We start from the raw sequence: 15203 nt of genomic DNA, 5'->3' as shown, positions 1-15203 counted from the left end.
TTATAATGTACATTAGGAAATATGGACCCCCTAACTGGTTAAAACTGCTTTAAACTGAATATATTATTGGTCTAATAATAAATGATTGTGAGATACAAATAACTCTTAATCGTTGATTCATTTTTTTAGTATGGGCACCTATATTTATGACTAGTAAGCACTAATAAACCCACCACCTACAAACTTCCAGAATACACAACAAAAATCTCTTCCTCTGTCTCATAATTTAAGCATTCGTTTAAACTTAATTATCAGTACTTGTCGCATTTCCAGTACATTACATTCAGGAACAGCGTGTAAATCAAGATAATTAATGGTAAGAAAGGTCAATGGTATTGAGGGTGTGATCGGTATCGTTACAGCGCTGAACTCGAAGTTCTTGTCTAGAACATTTCCATATTTGGAGTTCCTTAGCCACACCCAAGGGGCGTGTCGTGTGACGACGATTCCTGTTTACATGCTTTTGGGCGTCACTGGCAGCATGGCAGTGACTCAGAAACTGAAGGCTGATGTGGCTCGAGATTGCAAGGTAAGGATTTCTAAACAACTGGATAATTTAAATAACCGCACGGATAAACAGGGTAAAACAGGAGCATAGCTCATAGGACAACCAATTCTCACCCCTACAACAAACACTCTTCTTCCAACTGTGACAGAGAACCAAAGTCAGATTTGTCAGTACTTTTTTCCCCTGATTTTTAGAGTCGTTTCAGCATTTCTTGTTGTCTGGGAGTCTATACGGTATAAGTATGGGAATAAATGCGTGTTCGCGTTCAAATTACTATGGAAAGACAATGAGCAGTCGTGCTTACTCTATGGGGTTATTCTTTTCTGTTTCTACAGGGATCTTCTTCTACAGTCTTCACCCAAAAATAAATAACTTTACCATTTACTCACCTTCATGTTGTTTCAAACTTCGTATGGATTTGCTTTCTCCCGTCAAAGAAGATGTTAGCCGACTGCCTCATTAAGTTTCGTAGCTTTTTCCATACAATGAAATTGAATGGTGACTAGGCTACTGTTTTTGTCTGACATCTCCTTGTGTGTTCATTGTTTGGTGACGTGTCATTTTAGAAACATTTGATGTTATTTTGAAAGGTTAGGGTCCTTGGTCGTGCCTCTGGGACAGCACAGGTTAGTTTCACAGCCGGATCTGTGATTGTCAAAGACTCGCGCGCCCACCGGACACCGGAACCACAGGAAACTGGAATCAGTGGTTGTCCACGCTCCAATCGCGACTTTAATAAATCTTAATTGGCTTTTCAATGTTGAAGATATTACATTTCTATAGTAACTTTCAAGGCGCTACTCTGGTCGTGGTCTTGCGCAATCCAATTTGTTTTTTTTGCGCCTCTAGCGTCTGAAGTAAGCAAAACAACGATACAAATTTTGATAAAATGTTTATGTTTGCATTTCATGCTAATTATTATATGTATTAACCTCCTGGGTGCCACTGTCTATTTTAGTGAATTTCTCTGACCATACATGTCACAGTTTTAACTCTGGATGTCCTGTAAAGAGCACGTTCAGGGCTTTTCTGAGATACCATTTGTTTTGAGGTTTCACCAGGACCAACAACTTCTCCTTGGGCTTTAAAAATGACTGAATGATCAAATTTAGCACTCTTATGGAAATATGATATTTTGTAATTATAATTTAAATCTGACTGATTTTCAAATTGTTTGTTATAAATCAACATCTCAGGAAATGGGGTTCTAAACAAAATATGACTTAGTTACAAAACAGGGCATTGATTTCATGCATGTCCACTGTAAAGGACACCAGGGGTCCGTTCTTCGTACCTCGCTAACTCAGTTAGCTGGATTTGATTGTTGACGATTAAAAAATTAAATGAATTGCTAATTACAACATTGATATAAAAATGTAAAGGTTGTACAAATACTATAAAATCGTTAATATAAATAATAGGTAATCATCTTTTTAAAAAAATATTATTTATAATTGATCTATTATAACTTTTATGTTGGTGTCTTGCCGCCAGCCAATCGCTGCATTGCTGATCGTGGTGTCGAGTATCGATGCATTTGCCCTCTTCAGGAAACACAAGAATGCGCAGTACACTCTCAAAAAAAGTACAAGTACAAGTGTCCATCACTGGGGTGGTACCAGGGTACATATTTGTACCTCTAGGTCAGAAGTAGGCAAGTTCAGTCCTAGAGAGCTGATGTCCTGCAGAGTTTAGCTCCAACCCTTCTAAGCCACCACAGTATAAAACTCATTGCTCCCAGCATGCATTTCAGCATTAAGTATGTCACCATTGTTGAGATTCATTTGCTGATTCTTGATATCTGTGTCTAAACTTTTTTCTCCATAGAATTATTTAAAAATATACATGTCATTTCATGTCATTTATTTTTTAAACAACAGAGTCCCGGTGTCAACTTACGAGGACATGGCATAACATATTAATAAAATATAAATTTCACAAAAAAAAAAAAAAAAATCATTATGCTCTAAACAATGTTACTAAATTCATGATACTAAATTCAAAAGACTTCCTTAGGAGTTTAAAGGAGTCTCCATGAATTCTACCCACCTGTTGGCTGCCTTTCCTTCACTAGCCCAAATTCTCGTTTTGTTTGATATATTGTCTGTACTTGTCAGTTTTGTAAAGAAATCCATATCTTGGCCCAATTTGTATTGTTCAGCAAAACTAATCTCGTGAAGGCTTATGTGGGTTATACAGAAATCATTTAACAATTATCTGTTTGTAGTGCTCAGAATGAACTTTTGACATTTAATGTATTAACTTCATTCTGCTGCTGGAAGTTCCAGAATTTTGTAGGTTCTAATTCACTTAGAATAATACTTCATTTTACTAAACCAAATCTGCTGATGTGCATCAGTGGACGTATATCAGATAAAACTCATCCAAATGCCTCTGGATTTGGTAACAACAAGCTGTTTGTTCGTGCAGTGTTGTGCAAGAGGGCAGGCGCTTGGTTTTAACTGCTCTGGAGTGTCCCTGAATCAATAATTGCTCTTGGTACGGAGTGGTAGTATTCTTGTATGTGTGTGTGTTCAAACCCAATGATTGTTTTCATATTGTTGTTAATTTTAATAGACTGGGGCTGTTTTAGTTGAGTATTATTATTTAAGTCGCTTCCCAGTCCCCACTGAATGTTGTGATATTTTTTGTCATTCTAGTTCCAGGACTGTCACGTGTTTGACAGTCTATCATTAACATTCATATCAAATAAGTAATGTAGATTTAGACAGTAAACATACACACAGCACATACCTGTCAAACGCATTACATGCGTAACATTTAAAGGGGTCAGTTCACTCAAAAAAGAGAATTGTCATCATCATCATCATCATCATCATCTACTTAGCATGGCTAGAAATGCTGGCTTATTTTTTAGCTTATCCTGTTGTGCCAATATGTCTAACACAGAGCACTAATAAGAGTATGTGTGTGTAATGTAATTCAGCATGTTTAAGATATCATCAGTGTTATCAGATCCTGTCTATCTGTGTACAAATTGCGAGTCCTTTGCCCTTATGACAGGTGAAAACATTTGAACTAAAATTAAGACATTATCTCCATAGGATCAAGGTCTTAAGTTCCCTGTACTTGCCTATTTAATGAGATCACACAAATGAAGTGACTACAGTTCACAAGCGAGCATTAGGTTTGATCATTTAAACTTAATTCAGTCTAGCACACTGATCACATTTCAGACATCCTTTGAACTGGTCACAGAGGTTACACACAGTCCCTGATAAGAAATTGTCCCTTGTGTGTTTGTTAGAAACTCTGCACTTTAGCACTCAAGCGCCAGAATCAGCAGTATTTAGCACTGAAGATTGCATTAATGTGGTTGGAGACAAGTAGTACTGATTGTACACAGACCTTTGGATTCAAATGTTGAGCTGTAGAGAGTGATTCAAGGAGACCTGGGGTGTAGGCTACAAAGTGACTGTCTTATTCTGCTGAATGACTAGTTGACTAATGGTTCTTAAAGACGGAGTCCACCCAAAAATGATGTCATCATTTACTCTCCCTCGTGTTGTTTAAAACCTGTATGATAAATGCAAAAGAAGATTTTTTGAAGAACATTGGGAACCTAACAACTTTGGAGCCTATTGTCTTCTATTGTATGGACTTTAATGTTGTACAGAACAAAGAAAGTCATACAGTTTTGGAATGACTTGAGGGTGAGTACATAATGACCGATTAAGTAACATTTTTTGGTAATATATCCCTTTGAGGAACCTCTGTGTAGTTAGCTTAGTTTTTGGCATTTACATCACAAACAGATAGATGGATTGCAACAGAATGGAAGAGAAAACAGGGAACACAAGACACTTAAAAAAAAAAGTGGAACTAGCTTAAAGGCAGGATAGGCATTTTTTTTTTTCCCAGAATTTTTTTTTGTTATGCTGGTTAAAAGTCTCTTCACATCCTGATAGCAATCACTAGTTCACAAGTTAAGTGGTCTACATTTATTTATATATAAGGCAAGGTTATAATCGTTAACGAAAAATGAAAACTAGGTGGGAAAAAACATTGTCGTTAACTGAAATAAAAATAAAAACGAGGCATTACAAAAAAAAACGATAACTAACCAAAACTGTAATGTGTGTTTGGCAAAACTAACTAAAATAAAAATAAAATGAAATTATAGATTAAATGTCCTTTAGTTTTCGTCTTTCTTTCCCTGCGCGCACACACACACACAGCCCCCCTCCGTGCACACTGTGTCTCCATGAGAACGAGTGTTCGACGTTGAAAGCAAGTTTGCGAAAGGTTGGTATCTCGTGAACACATTTACACAATCACACATTAAAAAGTGGTATAAAAATATTTTTAATTCTGAATATAATTTTGTCAGTGTGTTAATGTCGACCTGAGAAGTTGAGTGCTGAGACTGTTTACATATTTGTGCCCATATGTACATTTTATGTACCGGTTTTATTTTTGAATGAATGCTGAAATTAATCTGTAGCAGTCAGGTGGTACAGGTCAGAGCTCTTTAAGTTGTTTATGCTCATTATTATTGTGATGTTATGTGCTTTGAGACATGAGGTAGTTTAACACCGTCTCTTGTGGTGCTTTTGTTTGCTCCTTGCTTGAACGTGTTAATGTGTTTTGAAGAAGGCGTGGCTTTGGAGACGCTCTGAAGGGAGGGTGGGATCTGATGCTTTCAAAAGCTAGCTCGCTATTGCTAACCTCTCCCGGAAATGTCCTACCCTACCTTTAACTTCCATGCAAAACTAAGAACATCACTGAAAACACCACTATTAAAAATATTAAAAATAAAAAAATGAAAATTATAAAACCTGCTGGACTACTGCTGTGACCCTTCCTTAATACGAGTTCAGAACTTTTTATTTTATATAAAATACGTAGTTATGGAATGTTTTTGTCTGTATGTTTCTACATTTATCCTTGTACATGTGTAATCATACCTGTCTCTGCAGGTATGCCGGGCTCCAGGTACGTCGGTGTGGAGGGTTGGAGCAGTAAGCAGGTAGCTGGCTGGCTCAGAGAACAGGGGTTTCGTGAATATGTGGATCTCTTGTGCTCTACGCACCGTTTGGATGGTGCCAGCCTCCTGTGTCTTACTGAGACTGACCTGCGGTCTCCTCCGCTGGAGCTTAAGGTGCTGGGTGATATCAAGAGATTGATGCTGTCTGTGCGGAGGCTGCAGAGACAACACACAGTCCTCGTGCATTCAGGGTCAGAGGTCAGTGCGTTATCTCCCATACACACTGGCAGAACAGACCGTGTCGGCTCTAATGGCTTCACTGAACGAGGGTCAGGAGACCACCGACACAGTAATGGCGCGGTCACTACAGTTGGTGGTGAACACAATTATTCAAACGGGAAGCGCAAGCAGTATTGTGGTCGGTTGGACCCGGAGTACTGGAAGACTGCCCTCAGCGCAATCTACTCCATGATTGTGTGCGGAGTGACATCATTTGTCATGGTGCTAGTGCATGAGAGGGTTCCTGACATGAGGACATACCCGCCCCTTCCAGACATATTTCTAGACAGGTGAGTTATATCTGGATGTGTGGGGTGGATATATTTATTTAAACTTCTTCTGCAAAAATGCATTTCTATTAATCAGTTCATGGCAGTGAATCAAACATTGATTAAAATGTTTTAGTAAAATAATATGGATAAAAAATAAACATGTAATATTATTTACATATGTAAATATATGTCAAATAACTGTTACAATGCAATGAAATAACAGTTAGTAATGAACTGTATATAATAATTTCAAAATAAAATCAATATAGTTAAAGCTGCAGTCCGCTAACCCTAACCCAAAATAAATGATTGAGCAAGTACATAATCAGCCAGTGTTCAAAACGATCTCCTTACCTTAGCCCGATTCACAACGGCAAGCTTGTAATAATGTGTTATAATTTGAGTGGTACTTGGAACTTTCCACAGGAAATTCGAGCATGGCGCCGCTCGTCTTTGCGTCATTACGTCATGACTGTATACATAAAGAAGGAGTCCGGCTAGTAGTAGGATCGCATGTGAGGATGCTGCAGGTGGTGGATCATTTATAGCCTTTTCTCAAAGCAGCTGGAATAATTAAACATATAATTTTGATGGCGGACTGTAATCCAGAAAGGTCCAAATGACATCATCAGTGAGAACTCGTAGTCAAAAGCAAAAGATTAGACTGTACAGAAATTTAAATCTATATGTAACACTAATACACACTAAATACACAGTCACGCACTGCTGATGTTAACATTAACAATTTGAGAACAAAATATAACAATAATAATTTGCACGGTTTGATGTAATGTGAGCTAAGCGATCGTTAGATTTAATCACTGTTGGTAGCGTGATTTATTGTAATGCTTTTTTTCTCAGTTGGTCAGAACAAAAGTGGCAGACGTGTTACTTGTTCAGATGACATTTTCCAGTGAAAATCTTATTTTGGTCATAATTCCAAGACGTAAAAATCTGTGATTCTGAAGTACAGTATCCACACCGATGCAGTGAATGAATGACAGCCACACATACTCCTCAAAACATTAGATTAATCCGCACTGAGGAGCCGCTGATGCACAACCGTAGACTGTAAAAAAAGTTGGACAATGCTCCTTCACTCTCTTCCATTGAAGTAAGTGAAGCCGCCAGTGTCCAAATATGGTGCTGACATCTTGGGTATTGAGTCTGCGCAGTAGTGAGCACAAAGTGGAGCCGTGCTATCAAGGTCCCGCCCACACTCCCGACTAATCAACAAGTTTTTGTGAAATAAAGCATTATGGAAATGTAGAAATTAAAGTTAAATCTCCTCCCGCTCCTCCTCGCTCAGAGAAGCTGTCAGTCTCAGCTGTCAATCATAACGTCACACCCCTGTTTTTATGGCATCAAATAGCTAACTAAAACTAAACTTATTTAAAGAACGAACACTTGAACTTACATCAGTGTGGCTTCACATTTCAGGACTTGTGTGCCACGCTTGTGCACAATCCATGTAAAGATGATAATTACGTAAATTTCAGGTTTCAAACTGAGATGGCGAAACTTACGGACTGCAGCTTTAAATATTCATTTAGTGGGAAAAAAGGAAAATGGCTTGATTGTCTTCTAGATTTTCATTTTATTTTACGTCTATTTTATATGTTTATATTTTGAATGTGCTTTGCGACATTGGTCAAAATGATGATTCCTCTGATCAAAAAAAAATATCACACTTTTGGCCACAGAGATTTCTTTCATTTTAATCTCTGTTTACGCTTAGTATCTTGTTTTTTGTATGGGTTGAGAGTGTTAACATCAATAATTATGACTCTTTATTTATGTTTCAGTGTTCCCAGAATTCCCTGGGCCTTCGCCATGGCTGAAGCATGTGCAGTGGTGTTGGGCTCCATATTAGTGCTGGTCTTGTTGATGCATAAACACAGGTAAACAGAAAATGCAAACCAGCACTTAGAGACACTTTATAAAATGTGCTGTGCTCTCACAACTGTTGCAACACTGTTCTTTTCAGAAATTGCTGGTACTTATGAAAATGCTTCATTGCTATGAAAATCTCATGTAAATGTTATTTTCATTTTTGATAGAGGTAGTCATTATCAGACAGAGAGGCTTTTTCTAGAAGTAATTTGACTATGTAGGCTAAAGTGTTTGGTTGATGCATTTAAAGTAACTTTTTCGAGTTGGTTTTGTTTTTTCATTGTGGTAAAACAGTGAGTTTCATATTATTGTTATTTTGCTTATTGTGGACCCCTGATCTTTTTCATTTCCCATCTTACTGTAACTTATGTCATTTTGTGTGTGTGTGTGTATATGTGTGTGTGTTTGTGTGTTAGGTCCATTCTGTTTCGCAGACTGTGTAATTTGATGGGCACTGTATTCTTGCTCCGCTGTGTCACAATGTTTGTTACTTCACTGTCTGTACCTGGTCATCACCTACAGTGTTCAGGCAAGGTGAGACAAACATGCATATATAGACAATATATAGTATATACATATATAGTTGTAAAAAAACAAAAAACAAAACTATTGTTCACGGTTAGTTCATATTAGTTAATACAATAACTAATGTTAACAAATGAGACCTTATTGTAAAGACTCGTATGCTCACAAAGGATATATTTGCTTCATCAAAAACAGTAATATTGTGAAATTTTAACATTTAAAATAACTGTTTTCTATTGTAATACATTTGAATAATTAAACCTTTTTAAATTTGGTGCTCAATAAACATTCTTACCGTCTTTACTGTCATATTTGATCAATTGAATGCATCCTTGCTGAATAGGGTGGTGTGGAAATGTTGAGTCAAGGGATTTAGTGAAATTCTGTGGTATTATTTGAAGTACTGAGGAAATGTTGGAGATCTTATTTCATTTACTGGTCATATATTCTCTCTTGTACATATCTCTTCGCAAGAATTTTTCTTTATAAGTCAAACAATGTACTCTTTATTTGATCTGCAAAGTACAAAGGCAGTCTTTTTGTCGTTACTCGAGTATAATATCAATATGTACTAACAGTCCTTCTTGATCTGACCATCTTCCTTAATCCAGTGTTATTTTAGTTTTATTCATATACTTTGAATTAGCTTTTATTTATATATATATTTATATATATATTTTTTTTAGTTTTCATGTTGATTTTAGTTTAATTTATTGTAGCGCTAATGACAAAAGCACACCGCGAAATTACTATAAATTAGTGCTAGGTAAAAATTAATTGTGCTTAATCGCATCCAAAATAAAAGTTTGTGTTTACATAATATATATGTGTGTGTACTGTGTATAATTATTATCTATACGTATATAAATACACACACATGCATGTATATATTTATATATATACATGCATGTGTGAGTATTTATATATACACCACTGCAGACCGGGAACTCCCCACAAAAGCTGCAGTTAGATGACCTAGTCCTGACCAAATCTTTTACCCATCACAATTTGGCCCTTGTCAAACTCGCTCAAATCCATACACTTGCCCATTTTTTCTGCTTCTAACACATCAACTTTGAGGACAAAATGTTCACTTGCTGCAATATATCCCACTCAATAACAGGTGCCGTGATGAAGAGATAATCAGTGTTATTCACTTCTCCTTTCAGTGGTCATAATATTATGCCTGATCGGTGTGTGTGTGTGTATAATGTTTGTTTTTTTTTATTAGTAAAAAAAATTAAAAACTCCTTTTCATTCTCCATCTATCGTTTTATTTCACCATTTATATCTCTCTTACACACTTCAACCTGGCCATCATCCATCTGTGCAGTGTGTGTGTGTGGTCATTAACCCGCATATGTGTGTTTTGCAGGTGTATGGTGATGCATGGGCAAAAGTGCAGCGAGCACTGGACATCTGGAGCGGGCTCGGCATGTCTTTAACTGGTGTTCAAACATGTGGCGATTACATGTTCAGCGGACACACTGTTGTTCTCACCATGATGAACTTTTTTGTCACCGAATGTAAGTGTACACAAACAGTGTAGAGAGTTTGACTCATTTTAAATAGCTAGAACTTACATGTATGGTGCATATAAACTTTATCAGCTGTGGTGTGACCAATGTCTTTTTGTGATTTTTAGACACGCCACGTAACTGGAACTTCATCCACACCATGTCTTGGGTCCTAAACTTGTTTGGAATCTTCTTCATCTTAGCGGCTCATGAACACTACTCCATCGACGTCTTCATCGCGTTCTACATCACAACCAGACTGTTCCTGTACTACCACACGCTAGCAAACACGCAGGCCTATCAGCACAGCCGGCGAGCACGAATCTGGTTCCCTCTCTTCTCTTTCTTCGAGTGCAACGTGACCGGACCGGTTCCAAACGAGTATAGCTGGCCTTTCTCCAAACCCGCCTTCATGAGGATACTTCTAGGATAGTCTATCTGTGTTTATGTCTAGCTTAGACTTTGGCTTTAAATTTGGAGTTTTGGGGGAATTATTTATTTTTTTATTTATTGCTTTTGTTCACTTTCTTGAAACCGCTGTATTCTCTCTTTAACTTATAATTTTACTATGTCTGCCTGTGTACCAAACTATAAAGCACATATACGTCTCAAAAGGCTTTTTTCTTTTGATACCTCATTATGCAGAAACATATTTTCCATAATCTGGTGAAGCAGGTTCTTACAATTGCAGATTTGTGTTACTCTAACCATTAAGCACATAGTATTTCAACTCCTGAACACTAACAGTATGTTTAACAGAGGAAAAGTGCTAATATACATTCAGTCTTTATTACATTATGATGCCTTATGCTGCCTATGTGTCGTCATAATGCTGCATATTTAAAGTCTTACAGCCACGGAGATATAATTTTTGTTTTGCTAACATGTTTTTTGACACTATGTGACCATTGTATAAATAAATTTTAAAAAATGTTTGTGATTCCAGGGATAGATTACTATTATGAAATGTTTTGCCAATATCAGCATCAAAGACACATTCAGCACTTTTATATGGTCTTAAAGGGAGGTACATTGTTTAAAGGGAGGGCATTTACCAGTATGATTTGTCTTTTGTATGTTTGTGAATGTGACAAACATTTGTAGTACTGTTTCTTTTGTTGTTGTTGTTTTATTTAAAAGTAACTTGACCTCTGTCTTTTAAATTGTGGTGCCCAGACGATATTGACTGGAATAATTAAAGTTTACAGACTCACTAAACACTTTTATGTGTGTTTTTTACACACCAAACTAGCAGTGTGTCCAGTGTGTTGTACATTAGGTTATTATGAGTTTCTATTTATACAGTTAGGCGTGATCTATAAAGTATCTTAGAATATACAGCACTGTTTGACTAGAGATTAAATGATTTAACTGTCCAACCTGTGTGATCTAGATTACTTTTTTTTATCAGACAGACTCACACCCAACAAGTTGATTTGATCTAGTTTACTACAAGTTAAAGTGAGCTAGAAGAGAATGGAATTTAATTTCAACGTTTCATTTTGGTGCAAGGAATCATTACATTAAATATACCATCTTGTTTAACAAGTTGTGTTACCATCAGCACGTTGATCACGAGGTAGTGGATAGAGGATCTTTGTGATGAATACAATGAACCCTGTGACTCTGAGCAAGCAGACAACATTGGCATCATTGTAGATGTTGATGCTAAATAAAAAAAATACCATGAAGATGTCAATGAAAATTAATGATATATTACAAATGTCAATTTTTAGTTATTCATATACATTTTTATAGGATTTTATGGAACGTTTTTCTTATTATTTTAATACTATACTTAAAGTTATATTTTAATATGTAAAAGACATAAAGATAATAACAATGTTGCCTTGTTTAACTCAGTTCAGTTTAATCTGAAATTTGTCCAATCAAATTGTGTAATTTTCCTTATATTTTGATCTCTTTACCCGCCATTGTCGGAAATTTCCGCTTTCTGTGTTTTCACTTTTATAAGCTGGGGGACGCTATTATGCATCTTCTGAAAGTAAGCAGATGCATAGCTTTTTGCTCAAAATTTTGCTTTTTTATGAATCTTACCCATATTCAAGTGGTGATAAAAAAGAAATGCATTAACGCCAATAATGCCAAAAGTTTAACTTTAAGGACATCCCATTCTTAATCTGTAGGGTTTAATATGGAGTTGGCCCACCCTTTGCATCTATAACAGCTTTAACTCTTCTGGGAAGGCTTTCCACAAGGTTTAGGAGTGAGTTTATGGGAATTTTTGACCATTCTTCTAGAAGTGCATTTGTGAGGTCAGGCACTGACGTTGGACGAGAAGGCCTGGCTCGCAGTCTCTGCTCTAATTCATCCCAAAGGTTTTCTATCGGGTTGAGGTCAGGACCAGTCAATTTCCTCCACACCAAACTTGCTTATACATGTCTTTATGGACCTTGCTTTGTGCACTGGTGCGCAGTCATGTTGGAACAGAAAGGGGCCATCCCATGAAATTGTCCAAAATGTCTTGGTATGCTGAAGCATTAAGAGTTCCTTTCACTGGAACTAAGGGGCCAAGTCCAGCCCCTGAAAAACAACCCCAGACCACAATCCCCCCCTCCACCAAACTTTACACTTGGCACAATGCAGTCAGGCAAGTACCATTCTCCTGGCAACCGCCAAACCCAGACTCGTCCATCGAATTGCCAGACAGCGAAGCGTGATTCGTCACACCACACAAAGTTTGGAGGTCTGTAGCTATTGACTCTGAAGAAAGTTGCCGACTTCTTCGCTCTGTGCGCCTCAGCATGCGCTGACCCCGCTCTGTGATTTTACGTGGCCTACTACTTCGTGGTGGAGTTGCTGTTGTTCCAAATTGCTTCCACTTTGTTATAATATCAGTAAGAATATTAAGTAGTAGAATATTTAGTTGTGAGGAAATTTCACAAATGGACTTATTGTACAGGTGGCAACCTATCACAGTACCACGCTTAAATTCACTGAGAACCTGAGAGCGACCCATTATTTCACAAATGTTTTTAGAAGCAGTCTGCATGCCTAGGTGCTTGATTTTATACACATGTGGCCATGGAAGTGATTGGAACACCTGAATTCAATGATTTGGAGGGGTGTCCCAATAATTTTGGAAATATAGTGTAGAATTAAACTTTTTTTTTTTTTTTTTAAGTAGAGGGGCAGTTCTTTCTCTTCATATATTGCATATTGAGATATTTATACAACAAAATATATTCTGGGGCAGCAAAAATGATCAAAAACGCTGGCGGTGGCTGGCAACTTTTTTCAAAACCACTGGCGGGGAAAGAGTTAAGCATATTGGCTGAATCCTGTATGATTCAGTGGAGGGAACAAAAAGGCTCTTTATTTTTCATGCGGTTGTGATTAATACCAACACATACAAAATTAAGTGACATGATCAAACATAGGCTCAAAGTATTAATTGCTCTAGATAAATGATCTTACTTTCTTACATAAAAGAAATCCACTTCCTGTTTATTAATGGAGGACAAACTTGTCATTTTTGATTTATCACAGCAATGATATGATATAAAAAGGAGTGAGGTTGTCTTTGGCTACTGGTTGTGTCCTAACTGATCCCTCATCAGCACCTGCGCTAGCTGGATACTGCAAACATTTTCAACATGGTACAGTATAATACAGCCTTTTAGATGTTACTTTTGGTATGATCTATGTCTTATTTTACAATCGGGGGTTGTCTGTAATTAACAATTACACAAAAATTTATTTTTAACATACACTTTTCATCTATCATTATTTTATTGGCATCATGTCTTGAGATATTTAACTGTCCAATAACTTCTCCTCATCTTCTCAGGTGTGTTTGTTGAGAGTGTGTGTTCTCGTCTTTATGGTGGTCTCATGTAGTGCCGAGTGCTACATTCAGAAACCTCAAGTTGATTTGTTATCCCCCGAAGACATAATAAAACATCTACAAGGTGACTAAAAGTCTTTTCTCTCTGACATATGTGCCTACTATAAGTTAAATGTAATATATAATTACTTTGTATATTTAACAATGTTTGACTTCTTATATTTAATTATTGAAATGTATTTCATGTTTATTATCCATTTATACTGCATCTTATAAGATAGGATATATTACAGCTGGGATAATTTTAACTCTTCGTCTAGTGTAAATTATGGTTGTCAATTATCATAAAGAACAATATTTGCATACAGTTCTTCTATGGTCTTGTGCTTGCTTGTTTATTTAGGTTGTGTCGACTTAGAGGGAGTAGCTCATGACTTCGACTCTGAGTGGCAGACCGACTGCTACAACTGTCTCTGTACACAGTTTGGCATTAGATGCTGTAACAAGTAAGTTTTACAGTGGGGCATGATATTTAGTCTTCTGTAATTATACAAAGCTTATGTATAGTACATGATATTGTGTGTGTGTGTGTTTGTGTGCGTGTGTAGGATCCCAACAGCAGTAGAACACCCTGATGAATGTGAGATGGTTGTTGACCAAACAACCTGCTCTATCACCCTAGTACTTGCTTCAGACCACAGCAAACCGTGCGAACTTGCCTAACACAACTGGAAGCAATCACACATCTATGGAATAATTCTTAGTATAAAATAAAGGCTTAACTGTATAATCTGATTATACAATAAAAAGATTTATCTGGCTTTCTCCGGATTCTAAGCTATTCTAAATGTGCAGAATTGTTCACCTATAGTCACTTCATGAAAATTCTCAAATATCACCTTCTCTGCTGGTTCTGAAGTGTCTAGCTTGAGTTCAGTGATAGAATTGACTTTTTGCATTGGTTTTATGTTGTTTGTGCTCCATTCACTACAATAAATTTTTCATGCTCTACATAAATATTCATGTGTATTTACGACATAGAGAATATATGATGTATGAATGTTAAGAACATTACTGAAGTTTTTCTGTTGCTTTAGCTAAAGTAGATGCAAAGTTTTTCGCTTTGTGCATGATTATGGCTACTGTCTTTAAAATAATTAAATATTAATCATTTATACTTCTTAATTGTTAATTTTTATTTGACTTAGCTAATGTAAATAAAATCATCAAGTTTCAGGAATTTGTTTTAAGTTTTTAATACACAATCCACCAATGAAATAATTCAATGTATATAAGGACCTTACCTTTTAAGTTTGCTCTTGGTCAATGAGGCCAGTAAACACATTATTTTCTCTCCAAAACTTTGATGTCAGTAAGCTGACGTGGAGGGTCAAGGAATGGGAATTGTATCGTCATGAAATTAGTTAGGGTATCATTTTGTCATAATGACATG

The 15203-nt window shown here is 36.6% G+C and overlaps 2 protein-coding genes across 3 annotated transcripts; both read left to right on the top strand.

Moving 5' to 3' along the window:
• Positions 1–455: 455 nt before the first annotated feature.
• On the top strand, positions 456–11612 carry LOC307135823 (sterile alpha motif domain containing 8). Of its 2 annotated transcripts, none has more exons than XM_079832504.1 (6): positions 456–529; positions 5449–6025; positions 7813–7908; positions 8317–8434; positions 9801–9951; positions 10071–11612. In XM_079832504.1, the coding sequence occupies exons 2-6, from the start codon at positions 5451–5453 to the stop codon at positions 10373–10375; spliced, it is 1245 nt and encodes a 414-aa protein (XP_079688630.1). In that variant the 5' UTR covers positions 456–529; positions 5449–5450; the 3' UTR covers positions 10376–11612. The 2 variants fall into 2 exon arrangements, with proteins under 2 accessions (XP_079688630.1, XP_079688631.1); XM_079832505.1 differs by lacking the exon at positions 456–529 and adding an exon at positions 3805–4182 and having other exon boundaries at positions 10071–11319.
• Positions 11613–11932: 320 nt separating this feature from the next.
• msmb (microseminoprotein beta) lies at positions 11933–14473 on the top strand (the record flags this gene model as incomplete). The annotated part of the gene is made up of 4 exons (XM_079833945.1): positions 11933–11947; positions 13754–13874; positions 14154–14256; positions 14359–14473. 4 exons carry the CDS (start codon positions 11933–11935, stop codon positions 14471–14473), a joined length of 354 nt encoding a protein of 117 aa, XP_079690071.1.
• Between the last annotated feature and the right edge of the window lie 730 nt (positions 14474–15203).

This window comes from Gobio gobio (genome assembly GCF_949357685.1).
Source record: "Gobio gobio genome assembly, chromosome: 13".
NCBI lineage: Eukaryota > Metazoa > Chordata > Actinopteri > Cypriniformes > Gobionidae > Gobio > Gobio gobio.
This window is presented reverse-complemented; position numbering and strand designations above follow the sequence as displayed.

Excerpts from the sequence above, each read along its gene's own strand:
- LOC307135823 (XM_079832504.1), top strand. The coding sequence starts at position 5,451 with ATGCCGGGCTCCAGGTACGTCGGTGTGGAGGGTTGGAGCAGTAAGCAG. Across the intron at positions 8,435-9,800 it reads ACCTACAGTGTTCAGGCAAG|GTGTATGGTGATGCATGGGC; the intron begins GTGAGACAAACA and ends TGTGTTTTGCAG. Across the intron at positions 9,952-10,070 it reads GAACTTTTTTGTCACCGAAT|ACACGCCACGTAACTGGAAC; the intron begins GTAAGTGTACAC and ends TGTGATTTTTAG.